General features: G+C 40.7%; 1 protein-coding gene across 1 annotated transcript in view; it reads right to left on the reverse strand.

Annotated features, from left to right (window-relative positions):
• The window catches only part of atp6v1ba (ATPase, H+ transporting, lysosomal, V1 subunit B, member a), a 46,315-nt gene that overhangs the window by 18,885 nt on the left and 3,893 nt on the right, over positions 1-23,537 (reverse strand). The window contains exons 2-5 of the mRNA XM_029449472.1: positions 10,154-10,209; positions 9,799-9,897; positions 2,271-2,364; positions 1,785-1,862 (exon numbers count right to left, since the gene is read on the reverse strand). Of these exons, the coding sequence (XP_029305332.1) occupies positions 1,785-1,862; positions 2,271-2,364; positions 9,799-9,897; positions 10,154-10,209 (327 nt within the window). The remainder of the gene's footprint in view (positions 1-1,784; positions 1,863-2,270; positions 2,365-9,798; positions 9,898-10,153; positions 10,210-23,537) is intronic.

Raw genomic sequence — 23,537 nt, forward strand, 5'->3', positions numbered from 1 at the left:
CATATAACCGGATACCAGCTTTGCCAATCTGTTCCACTGTCGCCTCAGGATTGGTCATCAAGAAGGATATCTGCTGCAATTCTTCTGATTGTTTTATCTTCTTCAAAAGACTGGTTTTGCCATGCCCATATGTTGCAGAGGTGATGTCGCAACCACTCCATGCATGGATGAACAGGAGATGGGATGTAGCTACTTTGCCAGCTTTGTTAACAAGGTCTTGAATTTTCAACACCTTCAAACTATTCTTTGATCTCTTTGCCTCTGAATGGAAGTATACATCAGCCATATTCTGGTTCCAGTGGTACATCAAGGCGACAAATACATCTGTGTCATCTGCTACTACACTTACTTCCCTTCCTTGTCTTGCAAATTGAAGGGAACATTTCACTCTATGAATAAGAACCCGGCCATCAAGAACATGCATAGCTTGCACTTTTTCCGCACACGGTTGCACACCATTTCCTAAGGATTTTGCTAGTTGTGCCGCATTAAATTGTCCTTGAATAGTGAAGTTGGCATTGTTGTAAGCTCATAGCCAAAGTATGGAGCCATGTCTTCCTCTCTCTGTACAATAGCTAGCAGGCGATAAAATAGATGATTTGGGTGGATATGAACTTTCTGTTTTTCAACCTGGATTCCTGGATACAGATGATCTAAAGATCGAACTTGACCACTTCTTTGATTAGATGCTTCGACGACGCTCACATTGTCAAGCTTCTTCTGGATGTGTGCCTCAACCTCCTCTGTCTTGTCGCAGTTTATGCCATCACCATCAGATGCCGTTAAACCAGAAGATAAGGACCGTAGTCTTGGCTCATTCAAATCAAATGGCTCGTGTTGGTTGAACCATTCTTGAATGTTGTGCAGGTCAGCGAAATCCCGGTTGCTCCTGGAAGTCCTGAGTTCCATGTGTTGTTCACTGGTTTTATGCTTTACATTTGTCATGGATGTCATAGCATCATGGACCCCGGCACACTTGGGCATGCTGTAGATCCACTGAAGGCGTACAGTCTCCGTCACACCCCGTCCTCTAGTCAATCCTCCTCTGCTTTTGTTGGATCGCATCATGACCTGTTCAATTGTAAGGTCCGTCCATATTCCTGCCCAGAGGCGATTGCAAATACATATAAAAGAAATTCCCCAAAGGGGATTTTTGCAGATTTTGGATATGTTGTTCTACTCAGAATTCTGCTTCGTTTGACACCAAAACCAGCTTTATACCATTTATTTCCAGGTAGCACCTAATTTTACTCTTCAAGGACCAGACTATATATACAGCGCCATATAGGCTTTGCTTGCTCACTGTGGCCAACAAGGTCCCAATTATGTGTGTTTAGAAAAACTGGATATCGCTTCAGCACAGATACCAAAAAGATTTCTCAGTACTTCACTTACTTACTCCCCCTCCCCCCCCCCAATCCAACAAAAGAAGCCAACATTCTCAAATGTTATATCAAATCAAAACTGCCTGAATAAAATTGGCAAACATTGCATTTAAAATCAGGAAACAAAACTAGTAAACAAAAATTATTGATGTAGCCAAAAAAGTGCTGCCAAATTCCACTACTTGACAGTTTTTATGTGTCAGTGTTAGTGACACATTTTGATAATCAGTCCTGGTGCTGTATGCACACCTTGTGTGTGACAATTAACAGGTGAGCGAACACGTGCTGTCAGCATTGTTTCCCCCTATTATTGAACGTGCAGCATTCTTGTTAAAGACATCCATTTAGCTTAGAACATATTATAGAAAACAAGACGACAACAGGTTATGGAAGTCCTACCCATGATGTCCAGGTAGTCCTCAGCCAGAACATTGGGCCCGCGGTCGATGGGTTTGCCTGAGCCATTGAACACACGCCCTGAAAGAGGAAGAATTTCTCCTTTGAGCCAAGTATATAGTCTTTTATTTGATAAATAACTATTTGGTTTATCAGGAAGTTGAATTGAGGGATAATTACTAAGAAACAGATAAAATGAAATTCATTAGATGACGCTTCCATCCACATCTGATCTATTCTGTTTTGTATCAAACTCTAAACAGATAAGAGTGGATCTGATGGCTCTTGTCGAGTCTACAAGTAACAAGTACAAGTAATTATAAATTCATGGACATGATTAATGATACTTCAAAAACAAAGGCAGGTTTACTTTCTACCGCTATTGAAATGCATGTAACCTTGTGCTGTACTGAGATAATCACACTGAGTCATTCAAGAACATTCAAACAAACAGGTTTGATTCAGTGCTGTTTTGCTTTGACCACTTACCGAGCATGTCCTCCGACACTGGGGTACGCAGGATATCGCCAGTGAACTCACAGGCCGTCTTCTTGGCATCAATGCCTGATGTTCCCTCAAACACCTGAACAATGATGAGAAGCCATTAAGACACAAAACAATTTAAACAAAAATACTTATTAGTTTTAGTATTTGATATTACTTTACCACTTTTAGTCGACAAAAAGTCTTTATTAGTCAAAATGTTTGTTGGATCTATTTTTTTTATTTAGTCTTAGTCCTGATTAAAATTTACTTTAGTCTGATTATATTGAACATTTCAGACAAAAACATCAGTTATTGTCATTTCTCTCTGTCTCAATACTTTCTCACTTCCACACACCGCCTGTGGCTCTCAGCTACAAGCCCATTGGTTCCTACTGAAGACATTTTAAAGTCCCCCTCCACTGAAAAATGTGTTTTGCTTTCTGTTTGAAAGCAGAAGGCTGGTTTCAAATTCATTTGCGGCAGGGGAATTTGTATCAGGAGGAATGTGAACAGCAGAAACAAAAATATTAGTGAATTGTCTAGGCCAGGGGTGTCAAACTCATTTTAGTTCAGATTAGGCCATGTGCCACATGCAGCCCAATTTGATCTCAAGTGGGCCGGACCAGTAAAATCATATCATAATAATCTGTAAATAACGACAACTCCAAATGTTCCCCTTTGTTTTAGTACAAAAAAGTACAAGTACATTCTGAAAATATTCACATTTAATTAACTATATTTTTACAAAACATTATGAACAACCTGAAAATTCTTAACAAAAATAAGTGCAAATTCAACAATATTATGCCTCAATTTATCATTTACACATGTGTACAACATACACATCACAGTGTGTCTACAAAGGCACAACACATTTAGTCACAGGTATCTGGAACTGAACAATATAGTATTTTACTTTATGATCAAAACAACTCGTCAAGCTATAGAAATTATTTTTAAATGTACATTCATTTCCACATCTGTGTAGTAATCCCGATCAGAAGTTTCAGCTTCCTCACACTTACCATTGGCCAGTAGGCGTGTTTACGGTAAGCGCGTCATTTCCGGTTGTTAATGTTTCTGTGTTGCTGGTAGCATACTTCGGCAGCTCCAGCTTGACCCAGTTAATGTTGTTATATTCTTGATCACATCGGCTAATTACCTGTCATCTATCTAAACCTATACTTGTACTTCCTAAGCACTTACAACTCTCTCCTTATCCTCCTTCTCTTAGCGACTCTCGCTAAATCCTCAATTCTTTACGCTCCTTTCGGCTCTGCTAACGTTAGCTGCTGTAGCTCGGCAGCTAGCGATGAAATCTTCCACTTCCTGTTATGCTCTCCTGCTCGGTGTGTTTCATGTTTAGCTATTGCTCTGCCTCCTTTAGTGATAATGGTACGTGTATTAAATGTAGTTTATACGCAGGGTTGGAGGCGAGTTTTAGAGGGATAGATGAGCGGCTCCGCACCATGGCTAGTCAGCGGTTAGCAAGTGTAGCTGTTAGCAAGCCCCCTATAGCCGGTGCGGGCCAACCAGTGGTATCTCCTGTTAGCTGTCCCCCGGCGGGGCCCGAGCAGCCTGGAGACTGGGTGACTGTCCGAAAGAAGTGTTATCAGAATCCCACGGTTCCCCACCAACCGCTTGCTGTTTCTAACAGATTCTCCCCACTCAGTGACACACCAGCTGAGAAGCCAACTCTGGTTATTGGTAGCTCAATTTTGAGATACGTTCATTTTGAGACACCGGCGACGATAGTCACGTGCATTCCGGGGCCCAGAGCTGGCGACATAGAAGCACATTTGAAACTGCTGGCTAAGGCTAAACGTAAATACAGTAAGATTGTTATTCACGTTGGCAGTAATGACACGCGATTGCGTCAATCGGAGTGTACTAAAATTAATGTGGAGTCGGTGTGTACATTTGCCAAAACAATGTCGGACTCCGTAGTTTTCTCTGGTCCTCTGCCAAATCTTTTGAATGATGACATGTTTAGCCGCATGTCATCATTCCGTCGCTGGCTCTCATGGTGGTGTCGGGATAATGATGTGGGCTTCGTAGACAATTGGCGGACTTTCTGGGGAAAACCGGGTCTGATTAGGAGTGACGGCATCCATCCTACTTTGGCTGGAGCAGATCTCATATCGAATAATATTACAAAGTTTATTAGTGGACCTAATCCATGACAACCCAGAGTTGAGACCAGGAGAAAGAGTTGCAGTCTTACACACTTCTCTGTGCTTCTTTCCGGGCAGTCACCCACTCAAATCCCCATAGTGACTGTCTGCCCCACGACCACGGAAATGAATCAAATCTATGGTTACAGAAGAGGAGTTATACATGAAAACCTAATTAAAATAAACACCACCGCTGCAAAAGTGCAACTAAATCGAAAAATTAAACGTGGGCTCTTAAACATCAGATCTTTATCAACGAAAGCTGGATTAGTAAATGATTTAATATCAGATTGATTTATTTTGTCTCACTGGAACCTGGCTGAGACATGAAGAATATGTCAGTCTAAATGAATCCACTCCACCTGGTCATATTAATACTCACATTCCTCGAGGTACTGGCCGAGGAGGTGGAGTTGCGGCCATATTTGACTCAAACCTCTTGATCAATCCTAAACCTAAACTAAACTATAACTCTTTTGAAAGCCTTGTTCTTACGCTCTCAAACCCAACATGGAAAACAATAAATCCAGTTTTATTTGTTACTGTGTACTGCCCTCCTGGTCCGTATTCTGAATTTCTATCTGAATTCTCAGAATTTTTAGTCCTTAAAATAGATAAAGTAATTATTGTAGGTGACTTTAATATTCATGTGGATGTTGATGGTGACAGCCTTAATAATGCATTTATCTCAATATTAGATTCAATTGGGTTCAGTCAAAATGTACATGAACCAACTCACTGTTTAAACCACACTCTGGACCTTGTTCTGGGATATGGTGTTGAAATTGAAAGTTTATCAGTGTGTCCACATAATCTTCTTTTATCAGACCATTTTTTAATAACTTTTGAAGTCCTGTTACTGGACTACAAGCCAGTAGGCAAAATATCCTACGCTCAATGTTTATCTGAAAGTGCTATGACTAAATTTAAGGAAGTGATTCCATCAGCACTTAATTCAATACCAGGACTCAATATCAATATAATGGAGGACTTCAATGCTAACTTTAGTCCCTCCCAAATTAATCATCTTGTTGATAGCGCTGCAGCCTCATTGCGAATAACACTAAACTCTGTCGCTCCTCTAAAGAAGAAGATCATAAAACAGAAAAAGAAAGCTCTATGGCTTAATTTACAAATCCACAAACTAAAACAAAAGTCGAGAAATCTTGAAAGTAAATGCCTTTCCACTAATTTGGAAGAATCTCGTTTAGTCTGGTTAGATCATCTTAAAACGTAGAAAGAAGGCTCTCCGTAATGCCAGAGCAGCTTATTACTCTTCCTTAATAGAAGAAAATAAGAACAACCCCAAGTTTCTTTTCAGCACTGTAGCCAGGCTGATAGAGAGCCACAGCTCTACAGAGCCTTCTATTCCTATATCTCTCAGTAGTGACGACTTCATGAGCTTCTTTAACGATAAAATTATAATTATTAGAGACAAAATTAATCTCCTCCTGACCTCAATTGGTAATGACATAACTACAACCTCCGGAATTTTAAAAACAGCTGTAACTCCTGAAATATATCTAGACTGTTTTACTCCAATCAACCTTAACCAACTAACTTCAACAATCTCTTTGTCTAAGCATCAACCTGTCTTTTAGACCCGATTCCAACTAAACTGTTTAAAGAAGTTTTACCCTTAATTAACACCTCGTTATTAAATATGATCAACCTGTCTTTATTATCTGGCTACGTACCACAATCCTTTAAAGTAGCTGTAATAAAACAACTTCTTAAAAAGCCTAGTCTTGATCCAGAGGTTTTAGCCAACTATAGGCCGATATACAGAAACGGCACTGGTGAAAGTTACCAATGACCTTCTATTGGCATCAGACAAAGGACTTGTCTCTGTTCTAGTCTTGTTAGACCTCAGTGCTGCTTTCAACACTGTTGATCATGACATTCTACTACAGAGACAGAGGAACATTGTTTTGGCATAAAAGGAACCGCATTAAGCTGGTTCAAGTCCTATTTATCTGAGCGATCTCAATTTGTATGTGTTAACGATAAATCCTCCATGACAGCCAAAGTCAGTCTTGGAGTCCCACAGGGTTCTGTACTTGGACCGATTCTATTCACCTTATATATGCTTCATTTGGGCAATATTATAAGGAACCACTCTATAAACTTTCATTGCTATGCGGATGATACCCAATTATATCTATCAATTAAACCAGATGAAACCAATCAATTGGCTAAACTTCAAGCATGCCTTAAGGACATATAAACTTGGATGTCTATGAACTTCTTGATGTTAAACACAGACAAAACTGAAGTTATTATACTTGGCCCTAAATGCCTCCGAAACACATTTTCTAATGACATAGAAGCTCTGGATGGCATTAATTTGGCCTCCAGCACCACTGTAAGGAATCTTGGCTTCATCTTTGATCAAGATCTGTCGTTTAACTCCCACATAAAACAAATCTCAAGGACTGCCTTCTTTCATCTACGTAACATTGCAAAAATAAGACGCATCCTGTCTCAAAATGATGCAGAAAAACTAGTCCATGCATTTGTTACTTCAAGGCTGGATTACTGCAACTCATTGTTATCAGGTTGTCCCAAAAAGTCACTTAAGACTCTTCAGTTGATCCAAAATGCAGCGGCACGTGTATTGACTAGAACAAGGAAACGGGATCATATTACTCCTGTATTAGCTGCTCTGCACTGGCTCCCGGTAAAATACAGAATAGAATTCAAAATCCTTCTCCTGACTTACAAAGCAATTAATGGTCAGGCTCCAGCATATCTTAAAGATCTCATAGTACCTTATAAACCAACTAGAGCATTGCGCTCCCAGACTGCAGGGTTACTTGTGGTTCCTAGAGTTTCCAAGAGTACAATGGGATCCAGAGCCTTCAGCCATCAAGCTCCTCTCCAGTGGAACCAGCTTCCAGTTCGTGTTTGGGAGGCAGACACACTCTATACATTTAAGAGTAGGCTAAAGACTTTCCTTTTTGATAAAGCTTATAGTTAGGGCTGGCTCAGGTTTGCCCTGGATCAGCCCCTAGTTATGCTGCTATAGGCTTAGACTGCCGGGGGACACCTCCCTGCTCTCCTCCCTCTCTTCTTCTCCCTCTCTATCTGTATGCATTTATGTAAATGTATGTTACTAACTCATCATCCGGGGTATCATCCCCGGAGTTTCTGTGTCTCATGTGGCAGGTTGCCACTGATAAAGTTTACGTCAGAATCAGGAATCGTGGCTGCGCCTGCTGCCCTGGTCCTGCTGGACACCAGGAAGCCTTTTTGACATTTTCCTGGATTCATCCAAACTTTCTCTTTTTCAACACAACATAATTTTCTGTCAAATGTTGTATTTGTACTATGTTGTTTATCCTGTACACACGACATCTATTGCACGTCTGTCCGTCCTGGGAGAGGGATCCCTCCTCAGTTGCTCTCCCTGAGGTTTCTTCCATTTTTCATCCTTTAATTATGGGGTTTCTTTTAGGAAGTTTTTCCTTGTGCGATGCGAGGGTCTAAGGACAGAGGGTGTCGTAACCTGTACAGTCTGTAAAGCACACCGAGACAAATGTATAATTTGTGATATTGGGCTATATAAATACATTTGATTTGATCACCTGAACTGACACCACACCACATAAACTAAAGTGGCAACTATTAAGGAAGAAGGTTAAGTTATCCCACTGCCTTGTAAATGTAAACATAAAAAATACATAAAAGTTGTGGCTCTTTGTACTGAAGCTGCTGACAGACATTATACGTCACAATGTTCAATGTCTTAAAATATTTCCAAAGTAAGTATTCATTTTCACAGAAATATATTGTTCATGGTGCAAAAGTGTCTGAAGCAGCATTTGCAATAAGTGTAGTATGGCAGGCTATAGGTAACGTCTTTATCACTGAGAAGGCTGTCAAACTGACGGTGATTCAGACCTCTGGCTCGGATGAAATTAACAGTTCGGACAACCACTGACATGACGTGATCCATTTTTAACGATTTGCAACACAATGCTTTCTGGTGCAAAATACAGTGAAATGTCCAAAAACCATGTCCTCCATTTGCAGCCTGTACATTCTCTCTGAATTTTGTCACAACACCTGCTTTTTCCCCGATCATTAATGGCGCACCATCTGTAGCCTCGCTAACAGCACGGGCCCAGTCCACTCCGACCCGGTCCAGCGCTCCAACGAGAGAGTTGAAAATGTAATTTGCTGTCGTGGTGTCCGTCATAGGCACCAACTCAAGGAACTCCTCGGTGACGGTCAAAGTCTCAACACCACGAATGAATATGGCTGGTTGAGCAACATCCGAAATGTCCATGCTCTCATCAATTGCAACCGAAAATGCAACAAATGACTTGACTTTGTGCTTCATCTGGCTGTTTAACTCTGCCGAAAGATCTGAAATCCTATCCGTCAGTGTTTCTCGTCAGGCTAATGTTGGCAAAAGCCTGTCGCTTCTCAGGGCACACGAGTCCTGCAGCCTTCAGCATGCATGTTTTCACGAACTCACCCTCACAATCTGGCTTTGATGCTAATGCTATTTCAGAACCTGCCAGCTCCAGAAGTTATTTTACCGGCAGCTCCAGCATCAACAGTTTGCTTGCTTGACAGTGTTGTGTGCGACCCCCAGTGGACACATTTGAAATAAGTTACTTTCATTGAAAAGTTGCAGCTAATGCCTTTTCTGTAATCTTTACACTTTGCAATATCATCCCGCGGGCCGGATTGGACCCTTTTGGCGAGCCGGTTCCGGCCTGCGGGCCGTATGTTTGACACCCCTGTTCTAAGCAGATAAAATGGGCGGCATCTGAACATTACAAATTCTACATCAGGGAAACAATGTCCATCAACTTTGACTATGTTTGAGCTGTAAACACAGTCCACGCCCCCACACCCCGCTTCCCCCACACCCCGCTTCCCCCACTCTGTCCCGTAGTCCGCACGCCAGGTGCAACAACTTGATCAGGGATGCCACTTAGACTAAGAAGGGACTTTTCAGTGGAGTAGGAGACTTCTTGCATCAACCAGTTAAACTGAGATGTGAAAGAGTAATGAGAAATAATTGTTAACTAGCTGTTTTAACTGTGTGTTTTTCTTTTGTGGAAAAACAGAAATTATTACTCAAAATAGATCTTTTTATATTTTATGATCCATCCTGTTAACCTGACTTTGGCTTTGTATATATCATATATATATTTTGGATTTGCACATTATTGTTGTTGTCTTCCCACTTTGTATTGCACTTTACCTCAGGATAAAGAAAGTTTGAATTTGATGTGGACTGTGGATAAATTTAGTGCTCTAGCAAGTATGTATAGCTGGACTCTCAAAAAATAGGTGCTGCAGATGCCAGCCTGCCAGCAATTTAGGATTCTGTTTCTCACCTGGACAACTGCCTTGCTTCCAATCACCTCCAGGACCTGCCCACTCCTCTTGGTGCCATCGGGCAGGGTCAGGTGAACAATCTCAGCATATCTGGGGAACTAGTTCAAAGAGATTCAACAGTTTCACTTCAGCTGCCTGAAATCTACACAAATATAATTAATACAAGAGTATATCTGCAAATACAGTATATCATGAAAACACTTATTTTACAGTTTGGTGAGTGTTATCAATCTTAACTTTACTAATACATTCTCAAAGTGAATTTTTACAATAGTATTAGTACAGTAGAAGTAATATGATAACTCAATCATGGATATAAAGATGAATAAAAATATCAGTCTTTAGTAGCCTCACCTTCACATTATCCAGGATCACCAGAGGTCCATTTACACCCGACACAGTAGAGTAGGCTGAAAGAGAGGAGGATTACATAGTTCATTCATTTCTATATATTTCAACAGGCCACAAGACAGGAAAATAATGCAGCCAATACTGACAATATTCACATTTCTTTGTGCAGCTGAAAGCCCCCAATCCACTTAAGAATAAGTAGACATCCTTACAACCAACACTGTTAATAATCACAAGCTGACCTTTCACGATGAGATTTAAACCGCTTCATGCACTTCAAGGCCCAAATGTCAAAGGCAGGCAAATGTCAGGAGAAAATGCATGAAATTCACATATGGCGAGTACAATTACACGGGCATGTGATTACTTCTGAGCCTTGCAATAATAGAACACTAATTGAAGGGTCATCATTGATGAAGGTTAATGGAAATAGCCTGTGGCCTTCCCAAACATTAAACCATAATAACTGCAGCACAATGTACTGAGAGAACATATTGGCTCTAGAAAATGTACAAAAAGTAACAGAAAGAAGTTAAATGTAAAGTAAAACTACACATCAAAAATGTCACGGAAAACATTACACATTGCCATTTCCCTGAACTTCAGCAGCTGAGTATTTATTCAATTCATCAATAAGATTTAACAGCAATTTGCTTCTCCATTTGTGATTAAAGCACCATCTCACACTCTCTCTCACACACACACGGGCAGGCAAGGCAGTATTTCTATCAACATCTGAAATAATTTAAGTTCAATTCAATGTGAAAACTTTAAATGACATATTTAAAAAGTGTATTTACCTCCTGATACACTGTCAGTTGAGATGTAACTTCCAGTGGAACTAGTGGTTCAGGTTACATTTAGCAATAATTGTATTATTATTTCTTGTGTTAAATGTTTATTTTTATGCCAAACAACATTTATAGCCTAAGCTAGTAGGAAAATCCTGCCCTCCCTTGTACAAACACACATACTTTAACCAGAAGCACACCCAAAATGGATTTTTTTTTAAACGGATTAAAGTGGAGTTTGAGAAAGACGTCTGTCCAAAGCAAGTTTTACTAAAAGGCTCCTTACAATTTCCTATTGAGGCATGCAGAGTTTTCTAGCTCAGTAGCATATTAGAATACTGGTTATTTAGGCTATTTACCAATGGAAGCACACTTAACAACATCAACCAGGACAATAGAGGGGCTGATCACAGATATATCCATGCATGTGTATATGTTGGACCATAAGTAACAAGATATTAAAGAGCAGAAGTTAGAGACAGTGTCTCTGTACCACCTGAGGGCACTGACAACTTTACTACGCGTGTATTGTCCTGCTCAGTACACATCTTGGTCATAAAGCTTTAATAACTGAATTTAGAAGATTTTTTTTAATCAAACAGGTTTATTTTGTGCTCTTTTTTGTTAAAAAAAAAGAAAGAAAATAATATTATCGGCTGATATATCATTGTATTATCGCTATGGACTTAAATAAATCCAGTGTCTGGCATGCTCCAAGCCACCAAGCAATTTCTCTGTTATTCTTCTTTTCAAAGAATGTGATACGAGAGGTTGTCTGCCACTTCTTGATACACTTTAAGTCAGTTACGCTGCACCCTGTTGATACTTCACCATTAGAGAATCTTTGAAAGCTCAAGGTTGCTTGTGTAGAGTACATAAATGTTACCTGTAAATAAATGTATAATAATGTTTCCTGATTATGTGAATTGTTTTTGTTTGTTGTGTTTGTTTGTTATGTGCTTTGGGATGGAGGGACAGCCCTTATGTGCGTCTTACTTGTTGATGTTTCTGTGTTGATCGTTTTGCGTTGTCGTTGTAATTTATTATCATAATTATTATTTATGTGCTTCGATATTTGTTAACGTCCATTTGTTGTGCCTAAGGACACACTTGAAAGCCAGATGATGCATCTCAATGGGTTTATCCTGTAATTAAATTAGAAGGAAAATACATACATTTACAAACAAAACTACATTTTTCAGCAACCTTAAAGACATTATGTTGTTACTATGTTATAACTGTTTTTACATTCCTTCAGATGCCTCCTTTGAGCAGGAAGCATAACAGACCTTCATCTCATTGACCTAAGTGAGCAAACATAGAACATGCAATAATGAAATTGTGCTAACATGTCAACAGGTCCCATCTCTTTTAAAGAGCAGAGCTACTTTAAGGTTCACTGCAAAACAAAAAGACAGCTATAATGGATTATTGGAGTGTTAACTGACTGACAAGCATCAGAAGATCCTCGTTAGAGACAAACGGAAGAGCAAAGGGTCTGGACCTAACATGTTTCTTTCTGAATGAAGCAGTAACATTCACTCTGCTGACATGGAAGCCAATTTACATAGAGTTTGCAAGAAATCCATTGACAACGATGACGATGACGACACACCCCCCCATCACGATCCCTGTGCACATCTGCAGCACGCCATTGTTTCCACTGGGTTTTCTATCATAGTCTGGTGTTCCTCTTTATGTGCGAACCGTCAATCTCAGGGCCAATATCAAAGGCGTTAGGAAATTAGAGCAGGCTGGTAAGAACATAAAGCACTAAAGCTTAGCGGGGTGCATCCACTATGCCACTAATTAGGCAGAGGCCAACAAAATAACCTGTCAATGCGCTACAGTATTGCAGCCATTTCCCACACACAAACACCTGCATTTCATCCTCTGTTAGCCAGACAGGCTCTGTGTGTGTATGTGTGTATATATGCGTGCGTATTTTGTGTGTGTGTGTGTGTGTGTGTGTGTGTGTGTGTGTGTGTGTGTGTGTGTGTCAGAGACAATTGAGAGCGCAAGAGAAAAGATGGTTCAAGTTTGAAAACCAAGGGCACCATAAATACAAAAAATACATTTTCCTCTACAAAATAAAATGAGTTTTACTCTAAACAGCCTTCTTTTATCTCAGTTCCTGCCTCAGGACCCACATTCTGCTGAATGACTCAAGTTCTTACACACGTCTTTGTTTGTTCTACAAGACCTTGCAGGAAGCAAGTTATTGAATGAGAACATGGTTTAATAATTGTACTAATATTGTGTCATGTTACAATAGCCAACATAGAGTTTTACTCAAATTATCTGTTCACATCTGTATAGATAAAAAAAAAAATATAGGCTTCTTGTATAGAAATGTTTGTAGCTGTTCCCGTCTGTATAAATATATAAAAATGATACGTCTGAGCATTGTGACAGCACTAAGCTAGAATATGCATGAGTGTTGCTTTAATGTTCATTCAACTACCATAAACAAGGTGCTTTTTTTAGGCCGCGACAGCTCACCATAACCACATGCCCTTTACAAAAACTGCTTTTAATGAAATTCCATCAAATGTTCACTTTCTTTTTTTATGGCCATCCCTTTCCCCCACCAACAAATGGTAAATTGGCCATGTTTATAAAAAGGACTTAAGATCTACACTTAGCCTGTAAGTCTCAAAAGACATATGGCTATTAACTGAAGGGCGATAAGAAAAATTATGCAGGGAAAAATCGGGCTACATAATTACACAGGAACCCTAAAAATCCATAAGTCTACTGCATCTTAAATCGCAGATATTTGTAACAGTGACAAGACGAGGTAAATGTAATTTTAAGACATTTAAAGTAACTCTGCTTTCCCTCAATTGTCATGACCATCAAGCTATATTTGACAACCACAAAGCAAAACGTCTGAGAAATGCATACAGAAAATGATACAGAAAATATAAAAAGATCAAACCGTTTACCCTTTGAACAAAGAAATGACATTAAACGAAAAAGAACATTTTTGCAATCAAACATTGTTCCCTTAATTTGCATTAGGGAGGTCCAATACTAATGTGTTGGATGGGGTTGAGTGCAGGCCAGTCAAGATGTTCAACACCAAACCATTTATTTATCGTCATGTTAAACATGTATCGCACACGCTGATATCCGTCTGTGTACATGTTGGCCAATAAGTAACTAGGAATTACAGTACTGAAATGGCAAAGACTTTCATGTTTTAGAAACAGTGATGCCATTGCATAAATGTCCTTTTCAGTAAATACTGTATGTTGGGCATTAAAAAACAAATTCAAAAATATATATGAAAAATCGGCAAATATATAATTGTTGGATTTTTTAAACTCTCAAATATTGCCATCTTCACTACCAGAAGAAATGAGAAAATGTCAAATGCAGCATTCAGTACATCAGTTGCTACTTCCTAAAATTGTTTTTGTTCTTATGATTGATTCCTTTAAGCAAATGTATCAGGAAAATGTATGAAGTGTGTATAATATTTGACTGTGTAGTTCCAGAGTGATTAAAGGCCCAACCCCGGCCCTATATGGTGGCCCATTATTGTATGCAAGAAAAAATGTTCATGGTGCCCTCTTACGTATAACTGTGATGATAAAAAATAAAAGTGGTTTGCTCTCTCATTTCACAAGATAACGATTGCTCAATGGGCTATACGGCCATGAGGTGTGAAGTAGCAACATTTCCCATTAGGTTTGGAAAACTTTCTCCACCCCATCTTTCGCTACTTCAGCTCAAGTGCAGCAGTCCCCTGGCTTGGCATGCAACCGCAGTGTGGGTCACCCTGCAGCCTGTTCAGCTGCCAGAGCCCTTTGTGTACAAAGATGTTAATTGGTCCTAATCCGCCACTAGAAGCTGTTTTGGTAGCCTGACCTCGCACCCTGAGGGACACCTTGGTGTGAAATACTAAAGAGCCCATTCAAGTTCCAGAGAAAAGAGGCACAGAGCATTCCTACACAATTCAATTTCCAAGCTGAAAGAGGGGGGAACTGGAGGGGAGGCGGGGGGTCAGAGCTGGGATGGAGATGGGGCGCATCATCATTCTGACAATAAATGAGCGCTACAAAGCAGTGGCTGCTGTGATGTGCAGCCTCACAATCACGTCTTAGCCTCTACTTCAAGGGATTCCCACAGTCCCGCGGGACATGGGAATGCTAATTGCCTTAAACCTACAACCAGCCCTCACTCACCACACAGACACACAATCATGCAACAGTGAGTCAATAAACCAACATGATAAAATTATTTATAATCCTCAGATTCATTCTACAGCCTTTGTTTCTATGTTGTTGTCACTGCCACTTTTCCATTGAACGTTGATAGTTTAAGGTAGCATTACACTATCTAAGGGATATGGGATAACACTACTCGACCACGAGGCCCCAAACATATCTGTGTAGTTATGCAGCAGGTCAGGATTAGTTTTTTACCTTCTCATGCACACTTCCAGTGGTTGAATAAAACACAAACCATAATGCAAAATTCTCAGAACATTGGCTGGGGTAAGTAGCAAGGCCAGCTAAGATCACCATTAATCATTAAAAGGATAGGTTCATTTGTTTCCAAGTCTACCATATACAGTATATGTTGAGATTTCATGCACATTGTTTTATTCGCTCTATGAAGGGGTGAGGAGGATGGTGGACAAAATCCACAGTAGGGCTGTCGCTTTTTCCTAAAGTCCAGTTCCAATGAAATCGAACTAACACGTCATTTGTTCGAATTAATTTAAACATGTGTAGCGTAATGCACACTTCTGTGGTCGGTATGAGTGTTTTACCCTTCTAAACTGTATATACACATCTTCCTGTGCGGTGTAATACAACAGCACCATACGTCTTGAGACTTGGAATTTTATATTGAGTTTTTTCGGAAACAATGTCAATAAATAAATCTTGCCATCTTATTGATAATGGCTTTTTTTATTCCGATAAGCCTTTTGCATATTTGCAGTTAACACAACAGTAAAGCATTATTTATACCTATGAAATCATATTAGGCTTAAATTTCAAACAACTGAATTTAAGACTTCAAGACTTTTTAAGAACTTGCGAAACCCTGTTTAAAGCAATGAAATTAATAAAATGGGGACCAAGTTGACAATCAGACAAGTGAAAACACGAGTTTAAGTACCCGATGTGTCTATTTTGTATGTTACTACTTGTAACGGGGAAAATACTACTCCATTAACAGAGTAAGGGTAAATCTTTAACTTATGATAATCTGATTACGTGCCATTTTTTTCTGGAAATATGGACCACAAAAGCACAATATCAACAATAATCATAAGGATAGGTGCTGAATTATAGCTCACTCCAGAGGCCCCGTCTTAAGCTTACAAATTAAAAACCTAGGGCCGGGTAGTATTCCAGCGCAGTAGAAGTAGATGGTTCCTGAAGGCAACATGTTGTTAAGATGCCAAAGAAGGCAATCAGCTAGATCTGCATCCAATGTTCTCCCTTTCCTGTTTTACTTGTTCTAATAGTGATTTATAAGCAATTAAGGTATTCCCTATTTAAACATACAGTCCATTATCCTGAATGCATCCTCCAACACTTAGAAGACAGAATATGCTTTTCTTTCCATTACTACATCTTTATCATTTCAATAATGCTGATAACCTTCAACAAGAAAACATAACAAATAAGATGAAGAACTTATCCCTGAGATTTGCAGAAATTAAAAAACAGTGATACAGTAATACCAATCATTATTTGTTTGGGAGTTCCACACAGGACAATCTGCTCCATTTGATTTGTGTAGTGAAAGAAACCGTCATGTTTTGTTAACACGTCTAAGAATAGCTTTTTAACACGCAGAAAGTATTTTTTTTATTATGGAGGGTCATAAGAGGCAGCCAGGACAGACTCCCCTCTTTCCAACCAATCTTTGTTTTGACACCACTATAAAATGAGACTGGCTTTTAACCCTGTAGGTTTGCAGGTACACAATATAAAGAGGACTCCCTACCTTACTGCACTGATTTTGAGCAAATGCAAAAAATTGGCGAGATTGGAGCCTCTTGTCTGCAGGGACTTTCTGCTAGAAATAGGCAGCTGGTTAACAACAGCTTCATTACAAAAGGTGGCTATGGTTACAATAGTAATTAGCGCAGGCTTTGACAGGGCAACAGTTTACAGTCATTTGCTGAGGTTCAGGCACATTTTGGTATACCAAATAACTTGCTCACTTCACAAATCTTTGTATTACATTTCCTCATTAAGACAAGGTACAAAGTTATAGGTTTTGTCACTATTTGCACAAACTGGTTTACACACAGTTTATGTTTTAAAACATAAGTGATCTTCAATTTCACATAGAATTATTGATTTAGAGCATATCACCTAAAACCACATAACTGTTCAAGACTAGCTCTAGTTTCACATTGAAACCGGAACCAGGAGGCTCAACTATCATTAGCACCTTTCACACAGCCTGTTCAAGGTAGGATTGTTGCGCAGTTATTCTGCATCGCTGTTCTATATAAAAAAGGTACACAGAGAAAGGGGGGACATTGTTGCTCCAGTGCTAAGTCTGTAAAAAGAGACAAGCCGGCACGGCAGGACTACACGTACACAGACACTACAGGCTGTTGTTGTACGCGTCACTAGCAATCTAAAAAACACGCACTGGCCCGGCATTGTTTGGTTCAGTATAAAAAAAAAAAGCTAGGCCGGCCTAATGGCGGACCTCCTTTATGCCAGTGTTGCGGAATCTGTGTGTAAAAGTGTCAATTAATGGCAAACTTGAGAGGTACCTTAACCCTAACCCAAATACTTATTCATTCATTTGTGGCAGCCTAGCATGCCTGCATTTCAGCACTATGGAAATACCTCTGAATAATATTTTCTTCTGTATCACAACTTGTCAACAGTTATTCTGTCACTCGAACAGCACAGCCACAGCTCCATTGTTGTCTATACTGCGCCAATTATTTGCTGAGCTAAAGGTGATGTGTAAAACTACTCTACATCAACACTTCCAATATGTGCCTCTGAAAGCATTGGAAAGACTTTAAGCAAGGGGAAGGCTGCGACTAGTTTGTAGGAGGGATAAGAATGGAGAAGTCATCTTTTCTTTGTGCCAGAGACAGAAATCCAAATCCATGAAAAATAGCAACAGTTAAATTGTCACAAAAAAGACGAACAGCGTAGAGGAGATGGACACAGCTCTACAGGTTAACTCATCTTAAATCTAGTGATGCACCAATTTACCGGCTGAACCTCGGTATTGGCCGATATTCGCCTTGTTGACTGCCATCAGCCTGTCGGCAAATCAGATGACATTTGCCGATGGCTGCAGCCGATATTCATTCATGGAGTCTTATCAATTTTGCGGCCACTAAATGTTTTAGTTATTTGCGTTTGGACTAGGACAAAGCTGGCATACCCAACGGCTGATTATGGAGCAGAAGCCACTGGCTGCTCACGACTCTGGCGCACCGTTATAGCGCAGCAGGGGCCATGTGCACGTCTTTTACAAATAAAAATAAAATGTCAGCCATGTGAGAGTATTGCACTGTTTCGGAGCAAGATTAGCAACAAGCAGTTTGAAAGACACCAAAGAAAGTTATATTAAAGGTTGTTGAGGGTACAGGCCCTGTCACACAGTGCCGTATGGCAGAAACGTATAATAGCGCATATGAAAATGAGCAAATACAACGTATATGAACATACAGAGCCTATTGATAGCGTATCACGTACTTATACAAAACGAATGGACAACGTATTTGATGAATTCCAAACAGATGCATAACGCATTCCTAGCGTATTGCTTCGCCGTATGGCGGAAACGTATGCCGGTGTATACGGAATATCGGCAATACGCTGGTGTACGTTGTTGAACGCTGAGGCCGTGAAACGTTTTTTGAGCATGTTCAAAAACGTTTGACAGGGGTGGGGGTGGCCTAGTAAACTAGTGGTACGCCTTCCAAACAGAACACCAGATGGTTGTGAGTTCAATACCAGGGCTGCCACCGTTGTGTTCGCTGGCGGGGGAGAGGACGCTGGCGCTGCTTGTTCGCCGCTTCTCCTGCTAGTTTTAGTTTAAGTCTGTTCTACTAGGATTCTACTGAATTATAAACCATGTTTGGATAACCGCTGCTACCTGTTACTGGCGCTTTCCACTGCTATCGACAGCTCCCGGACAATTAATGCTAGCTGGCTAGCTAGCAGTCTGTCGGCTTCCAACGAGCCAGTCAGCTCCTACGGTCAGCTTGCTGTTGCCAGTGGGCCACAATACGTCCACCACTGTTTCATCACCGCTACTGTGAGGTATCCCCTGGACATCCCTTCAGCTCTCCCGGTGCGATTAGCCCTTATTGGCTAGGACCGTTGCCTCCACAGCTAGCCGTCAACTAGCTTGCTGGCTTAACTACTGCTTCGAAACGGACTGCTTCTCTCTGCTTCATCTCCTCCTGCCATGCTACGGATAACCATCTTGCCTTGCCTAACAGTTCTCCATCTCTGTCCATGGCTAACGGCTAGCCCCAGACTAAAACCTGTGGCTACCGGCATGATGTCCAAGTATTCCATCCCGCAACTGCTGAGTCTCAACAACTACACAACTCCAACGTGCATCTCAGCCATTAAACAACTTGGACTCCTATGCAGACCTCGTTACACCCACAGAGGCTCCCGTAGAAAGTTTGTTTACCACTAGCCTGGCCCGCCTGTGTCATCCATTCCTTCCATATGGACCACTGTCGCACGTCTGCCGCGTCATCAGAGGACTGACGCTCTCGGTGTTAGTAGCACAGGAAACGCCGCGAGATCGCTAAACACCAAGTGGGACATAAAACGTGGAGTGGATTTCAGTCTACTCCTGCCTCTACAGTCAACCACTCTGTCAAGCCACCAAATAGAACTGTTTAACGCACAATCTCTCACAAATAAATCCTGTCTCATACATGATCACATCCAAGACAAGGGGATTGACTTCATGTGTCTTACGGAGACCTGGCATCAGCCTGAGGCCTATTTTGCCCTAAATGAAGCCTGTCCTCCTGGCTATAAGTACCTGGAGATAGCCCGCCATACTGGTTGCGGTGGCGGCTTAGCCATAATACACCGCAGTGACCTGAAATTGACCCCCGTCTCTCTGCCTGACCTGTCCTCATTTGAATGCCTTGCATTTAAATGCAAACCCCCCCTTCCCCATGACCAGTCTCCTCATCTACCGCCCACCCAAGCCAAACGCAGCCTTCATCTCAGAGATAAATGAACTTCTCACTTCACTCTGTACCACATCTGCAAATACTGTCATACTTGGGGATTTGAACATTCACGTCAACACCCCCTCCCGCCACCCTGCAGCTGAGTTCTTACAACTACTGGACATTCTCAACCTAAAACAACACGTTGATGTCCCCACACACACCAGGGGGCACACGCTCGACCTGGTCATCACTGACTCCCCATTACAAATCTGTTGGTGTACGATCTGGGAGTGTCTGATCACAAGGTCATCTCAATGGAGTTGAAATTGTCTCACCAGACCAAGCCCAAACACCAAATTCACTTCATAAATCTTAAAAACATCAACACAGACATCATGACGTTGGACCTCCAGCAAATCCCTTCTGCAAACTTCACAACAGTCAGTGAATCAGTGGATTTCTACAATAGAACACTGAGCAATATCCTGGATCTCCACGCTCCGGTGAAAACTTGGACCTTCTACCACCTCAGGAACATTGCAAAACTCCGCACCCCACTCTCCCTGTCAGATGCTGAACAACTCGTTCACGCCTTTGTCTCCTCAAGGTTGGACTACTGCAAAGCTCTCCTTATCGGGATCCCAAGCATGAGCCTTCAAAAGCTCCAATATATCCAAAACAGCGCCGCTAGGATCCTGATGAGGGTGCGAAAATATAATCACATCACACCCATTCTCCACTCCCTCCACTGGCTTCCTGTCTCATTCAGGATTGAGTACAAAATCTCCCTACTCACCCATCAATTCATAAATGGCAATGCTCCTCCGTACCTCAAGGAACTCCTCCTTCAACAAACCTACACACAACCTCCGCTCCTCTAAAAAAAAAAAACTTTGCTCCACCCCCCCAGGACCAAGCTCTGCACCATGGGCGATCAGGCCTTCTGCTCAGCCGCTCCTTACCTGTGGAATTCCCTCCCAGAACACCTAAGGGCTCCACAGGCCACCGACTCCTTCAAGAAGGAACTAAAAACCTTTTTCAAAAAAGCCTTTCCGTAAAATATTATGCATGTCCTGCATTTTAGCACCTTGAGATTGCTTTTAGCTTTGAAAGGCGCTTTACAAATAAAATGTATTATTAGTATTATTATTATTGTGCCCCTGAGCAATGTACTTAACCCTGAGCTTCTCCAGAGAGACTATCCCCGTAGTTAGTTCACTGCAAGTCTCTCAGGATAAGAGCGTCTGCTAAATGACCTGTAATGTAATCTGTTGGCCATTCGCTCCGATACGTTTTGTATAAATACGTGATACACTATCAATAGGCTCTGTATACGTTCATATACGTTGTATATGCTAATTTTCATATGCGTCAGCATACGTTTCTGCCCTACGGCACTGTGTGACAGGGCCTTGACGAAGAGCTGAAAGTAATTTTTTGTAAGATGTCTTTGTTTCGATGTTATGAGCTATCGGCCAAATTGTTGTTTAGAACGTCGGTATCGGCTCAGAAATTCCCAATCGGTGCATCCATACTTATTGATCTATATCAATCGGCATGAATAGAATAGTTGTTGTGTAAGAGGTGTAAGGAAAATTGTATTGTATTAAAAAAGAAAGAAATTTATAAAGAACAAACACGATAAAGATGTTCTGTGTGTCTTAGTGCCAATTTATATGTGAGCACATAAAAAGGCTGAACCACTTAGAGACCCTTCCCAACACTCAGCTCACTGCACAGATTTAATCATCACTGCTGCTATGGAAATTACTTGACTTATAAAGTGTCATGGGGATTTTTTTTTTTTTTATTAGACAATACACACTTACTTCTCTAAATGACCCACCCATTCTTAAGAAGAAGAATGTCAGGAAATTAATGATGAGCGGTCAGCAAAACAAGCGTGCTGCTCATGTGGATTGGTTTCTGTTCATGCAACAGACAGAAATGGTGTCAAATCCTTAGCCTACATTTTAATGTTCTTTCATGAAAAGAATGGCAAACGCCCACGGGAGAGTCTTTTTTCTACTGACAAGCTAGCTGCTTAAGCCTAATTAGAATGTGGATTATAGAACTGTTACAAAAATAACATTGATTTTATAGAAATTACTTTCATGGTGACAGATGAGACATTTGTTTATCGTGACTACATTATTACCATTAATTAAATCTTCACAAAGAAGTATAGTGCCTTGCTCTATGTCTTTTCATAGCACTAAATGACAGAATGCACTACTAAAACAAAGAACAGCCATTTCGTAGGCTAATAGCTTTTGTCGCATTTGACATGAGAGAGACAAAGGCCTCTTTAAAGAAAAGACTTGGTCTGATGAGAAATCTCTTTATTTGTTTATTTTCTTGCTCCGTCAGTGTGGCTTTTCAATAGCTGCCTCTCTTAGAGCTCTGTCAAGTCAATAAGGTAGTGAAAAACCATCTCAACATCGTGATCTTATAGACTGTTTTATGCCTGGCAACTGGCTTTACTGAACAAAGTCTCAGAGAACAAAGTTTCCTACACTACACACTGAGGTGACAGGGAGCTTTAACCTAACAGGGACATGGCTGATTCTGAGGCCATTTGTCATCTGTAGCTGCTGTCAGGTCTTCATTCTAAGACATTCTAACACAAATTTCTCCAATTGAATCTTGTGATCGAAAATCTTGAAAAGAAACAGCCATTATTTCGAGGCCCAAATATTCTAGATATAAAACGCTCTCATGATTTACACTGAAGCCGAAAAGGCAGCCTAACAGCATCTCTCTCCGTCTCCTCACAGCTGGGAGTGCATAAGAGAAATTATGCAAAAACCCTGAGTCCCGTAGTTCTCATAGGGTTTGACACACTGGCTCAGAACCCTCAGGGCAATTAAACAAATTGTTGTCATCATCATTCTTATAGCAGAGGAGATCCACGTTAACATTATCTTTCTCTTCGATGCTATGCTCCTCCTCAGAGTCGAGGATCTGATTGAACTCTGCATGAAACAATGAGCAGTAAATCAAATTCCTCATGCCTCGCGTCTTTCTTTCGCATCCCTGCTGGGAAGAGCTAAGACGTGAAGAAGAGACCTGAGGGAGGGAAGCGAACTATGTTAGTCAAATGGCAAGCACACCATATGAACCATTATTGTACAGGTAATGCCATCCACTCTGAATGTTTTTTTGTTTGTTTTTTAACCAGACTTTTATGCGTTTGTACGGAGTTATTCAAATAATTTTACTTGAGAATTAATGGTTTCTTTAAAAATGGTTGTATATTTAGTATGTTTGTTTTAATATGGTTTGGTCACGTCAAGGGGACGCTCAATATTTTCCCCCTGATAATGCTACATTGTCAACAAATCTGTGTTGTAAATTGGCATAAATTAAATTTCCATACAGTTTCGTTATGGTGCGTTCAAGCTCTATTCACTAAAAATGACCACTGGGCGAAGGT

Source organism: Cottoperca gobio, chromosome 15 (genome assembly GCF_900634415.1).
Source record: "Cottoperca gobio chromosome 15, fCotGob3.1, whole genome shotgun sequence".
NCBI classification, from domain to species: domain Eukaryota; kingdom Metazoa; phylum Chordata; class Actinopteri; order Perciformes; family Bovichtidae; genus Cottoperca; species Cottoperca gobio.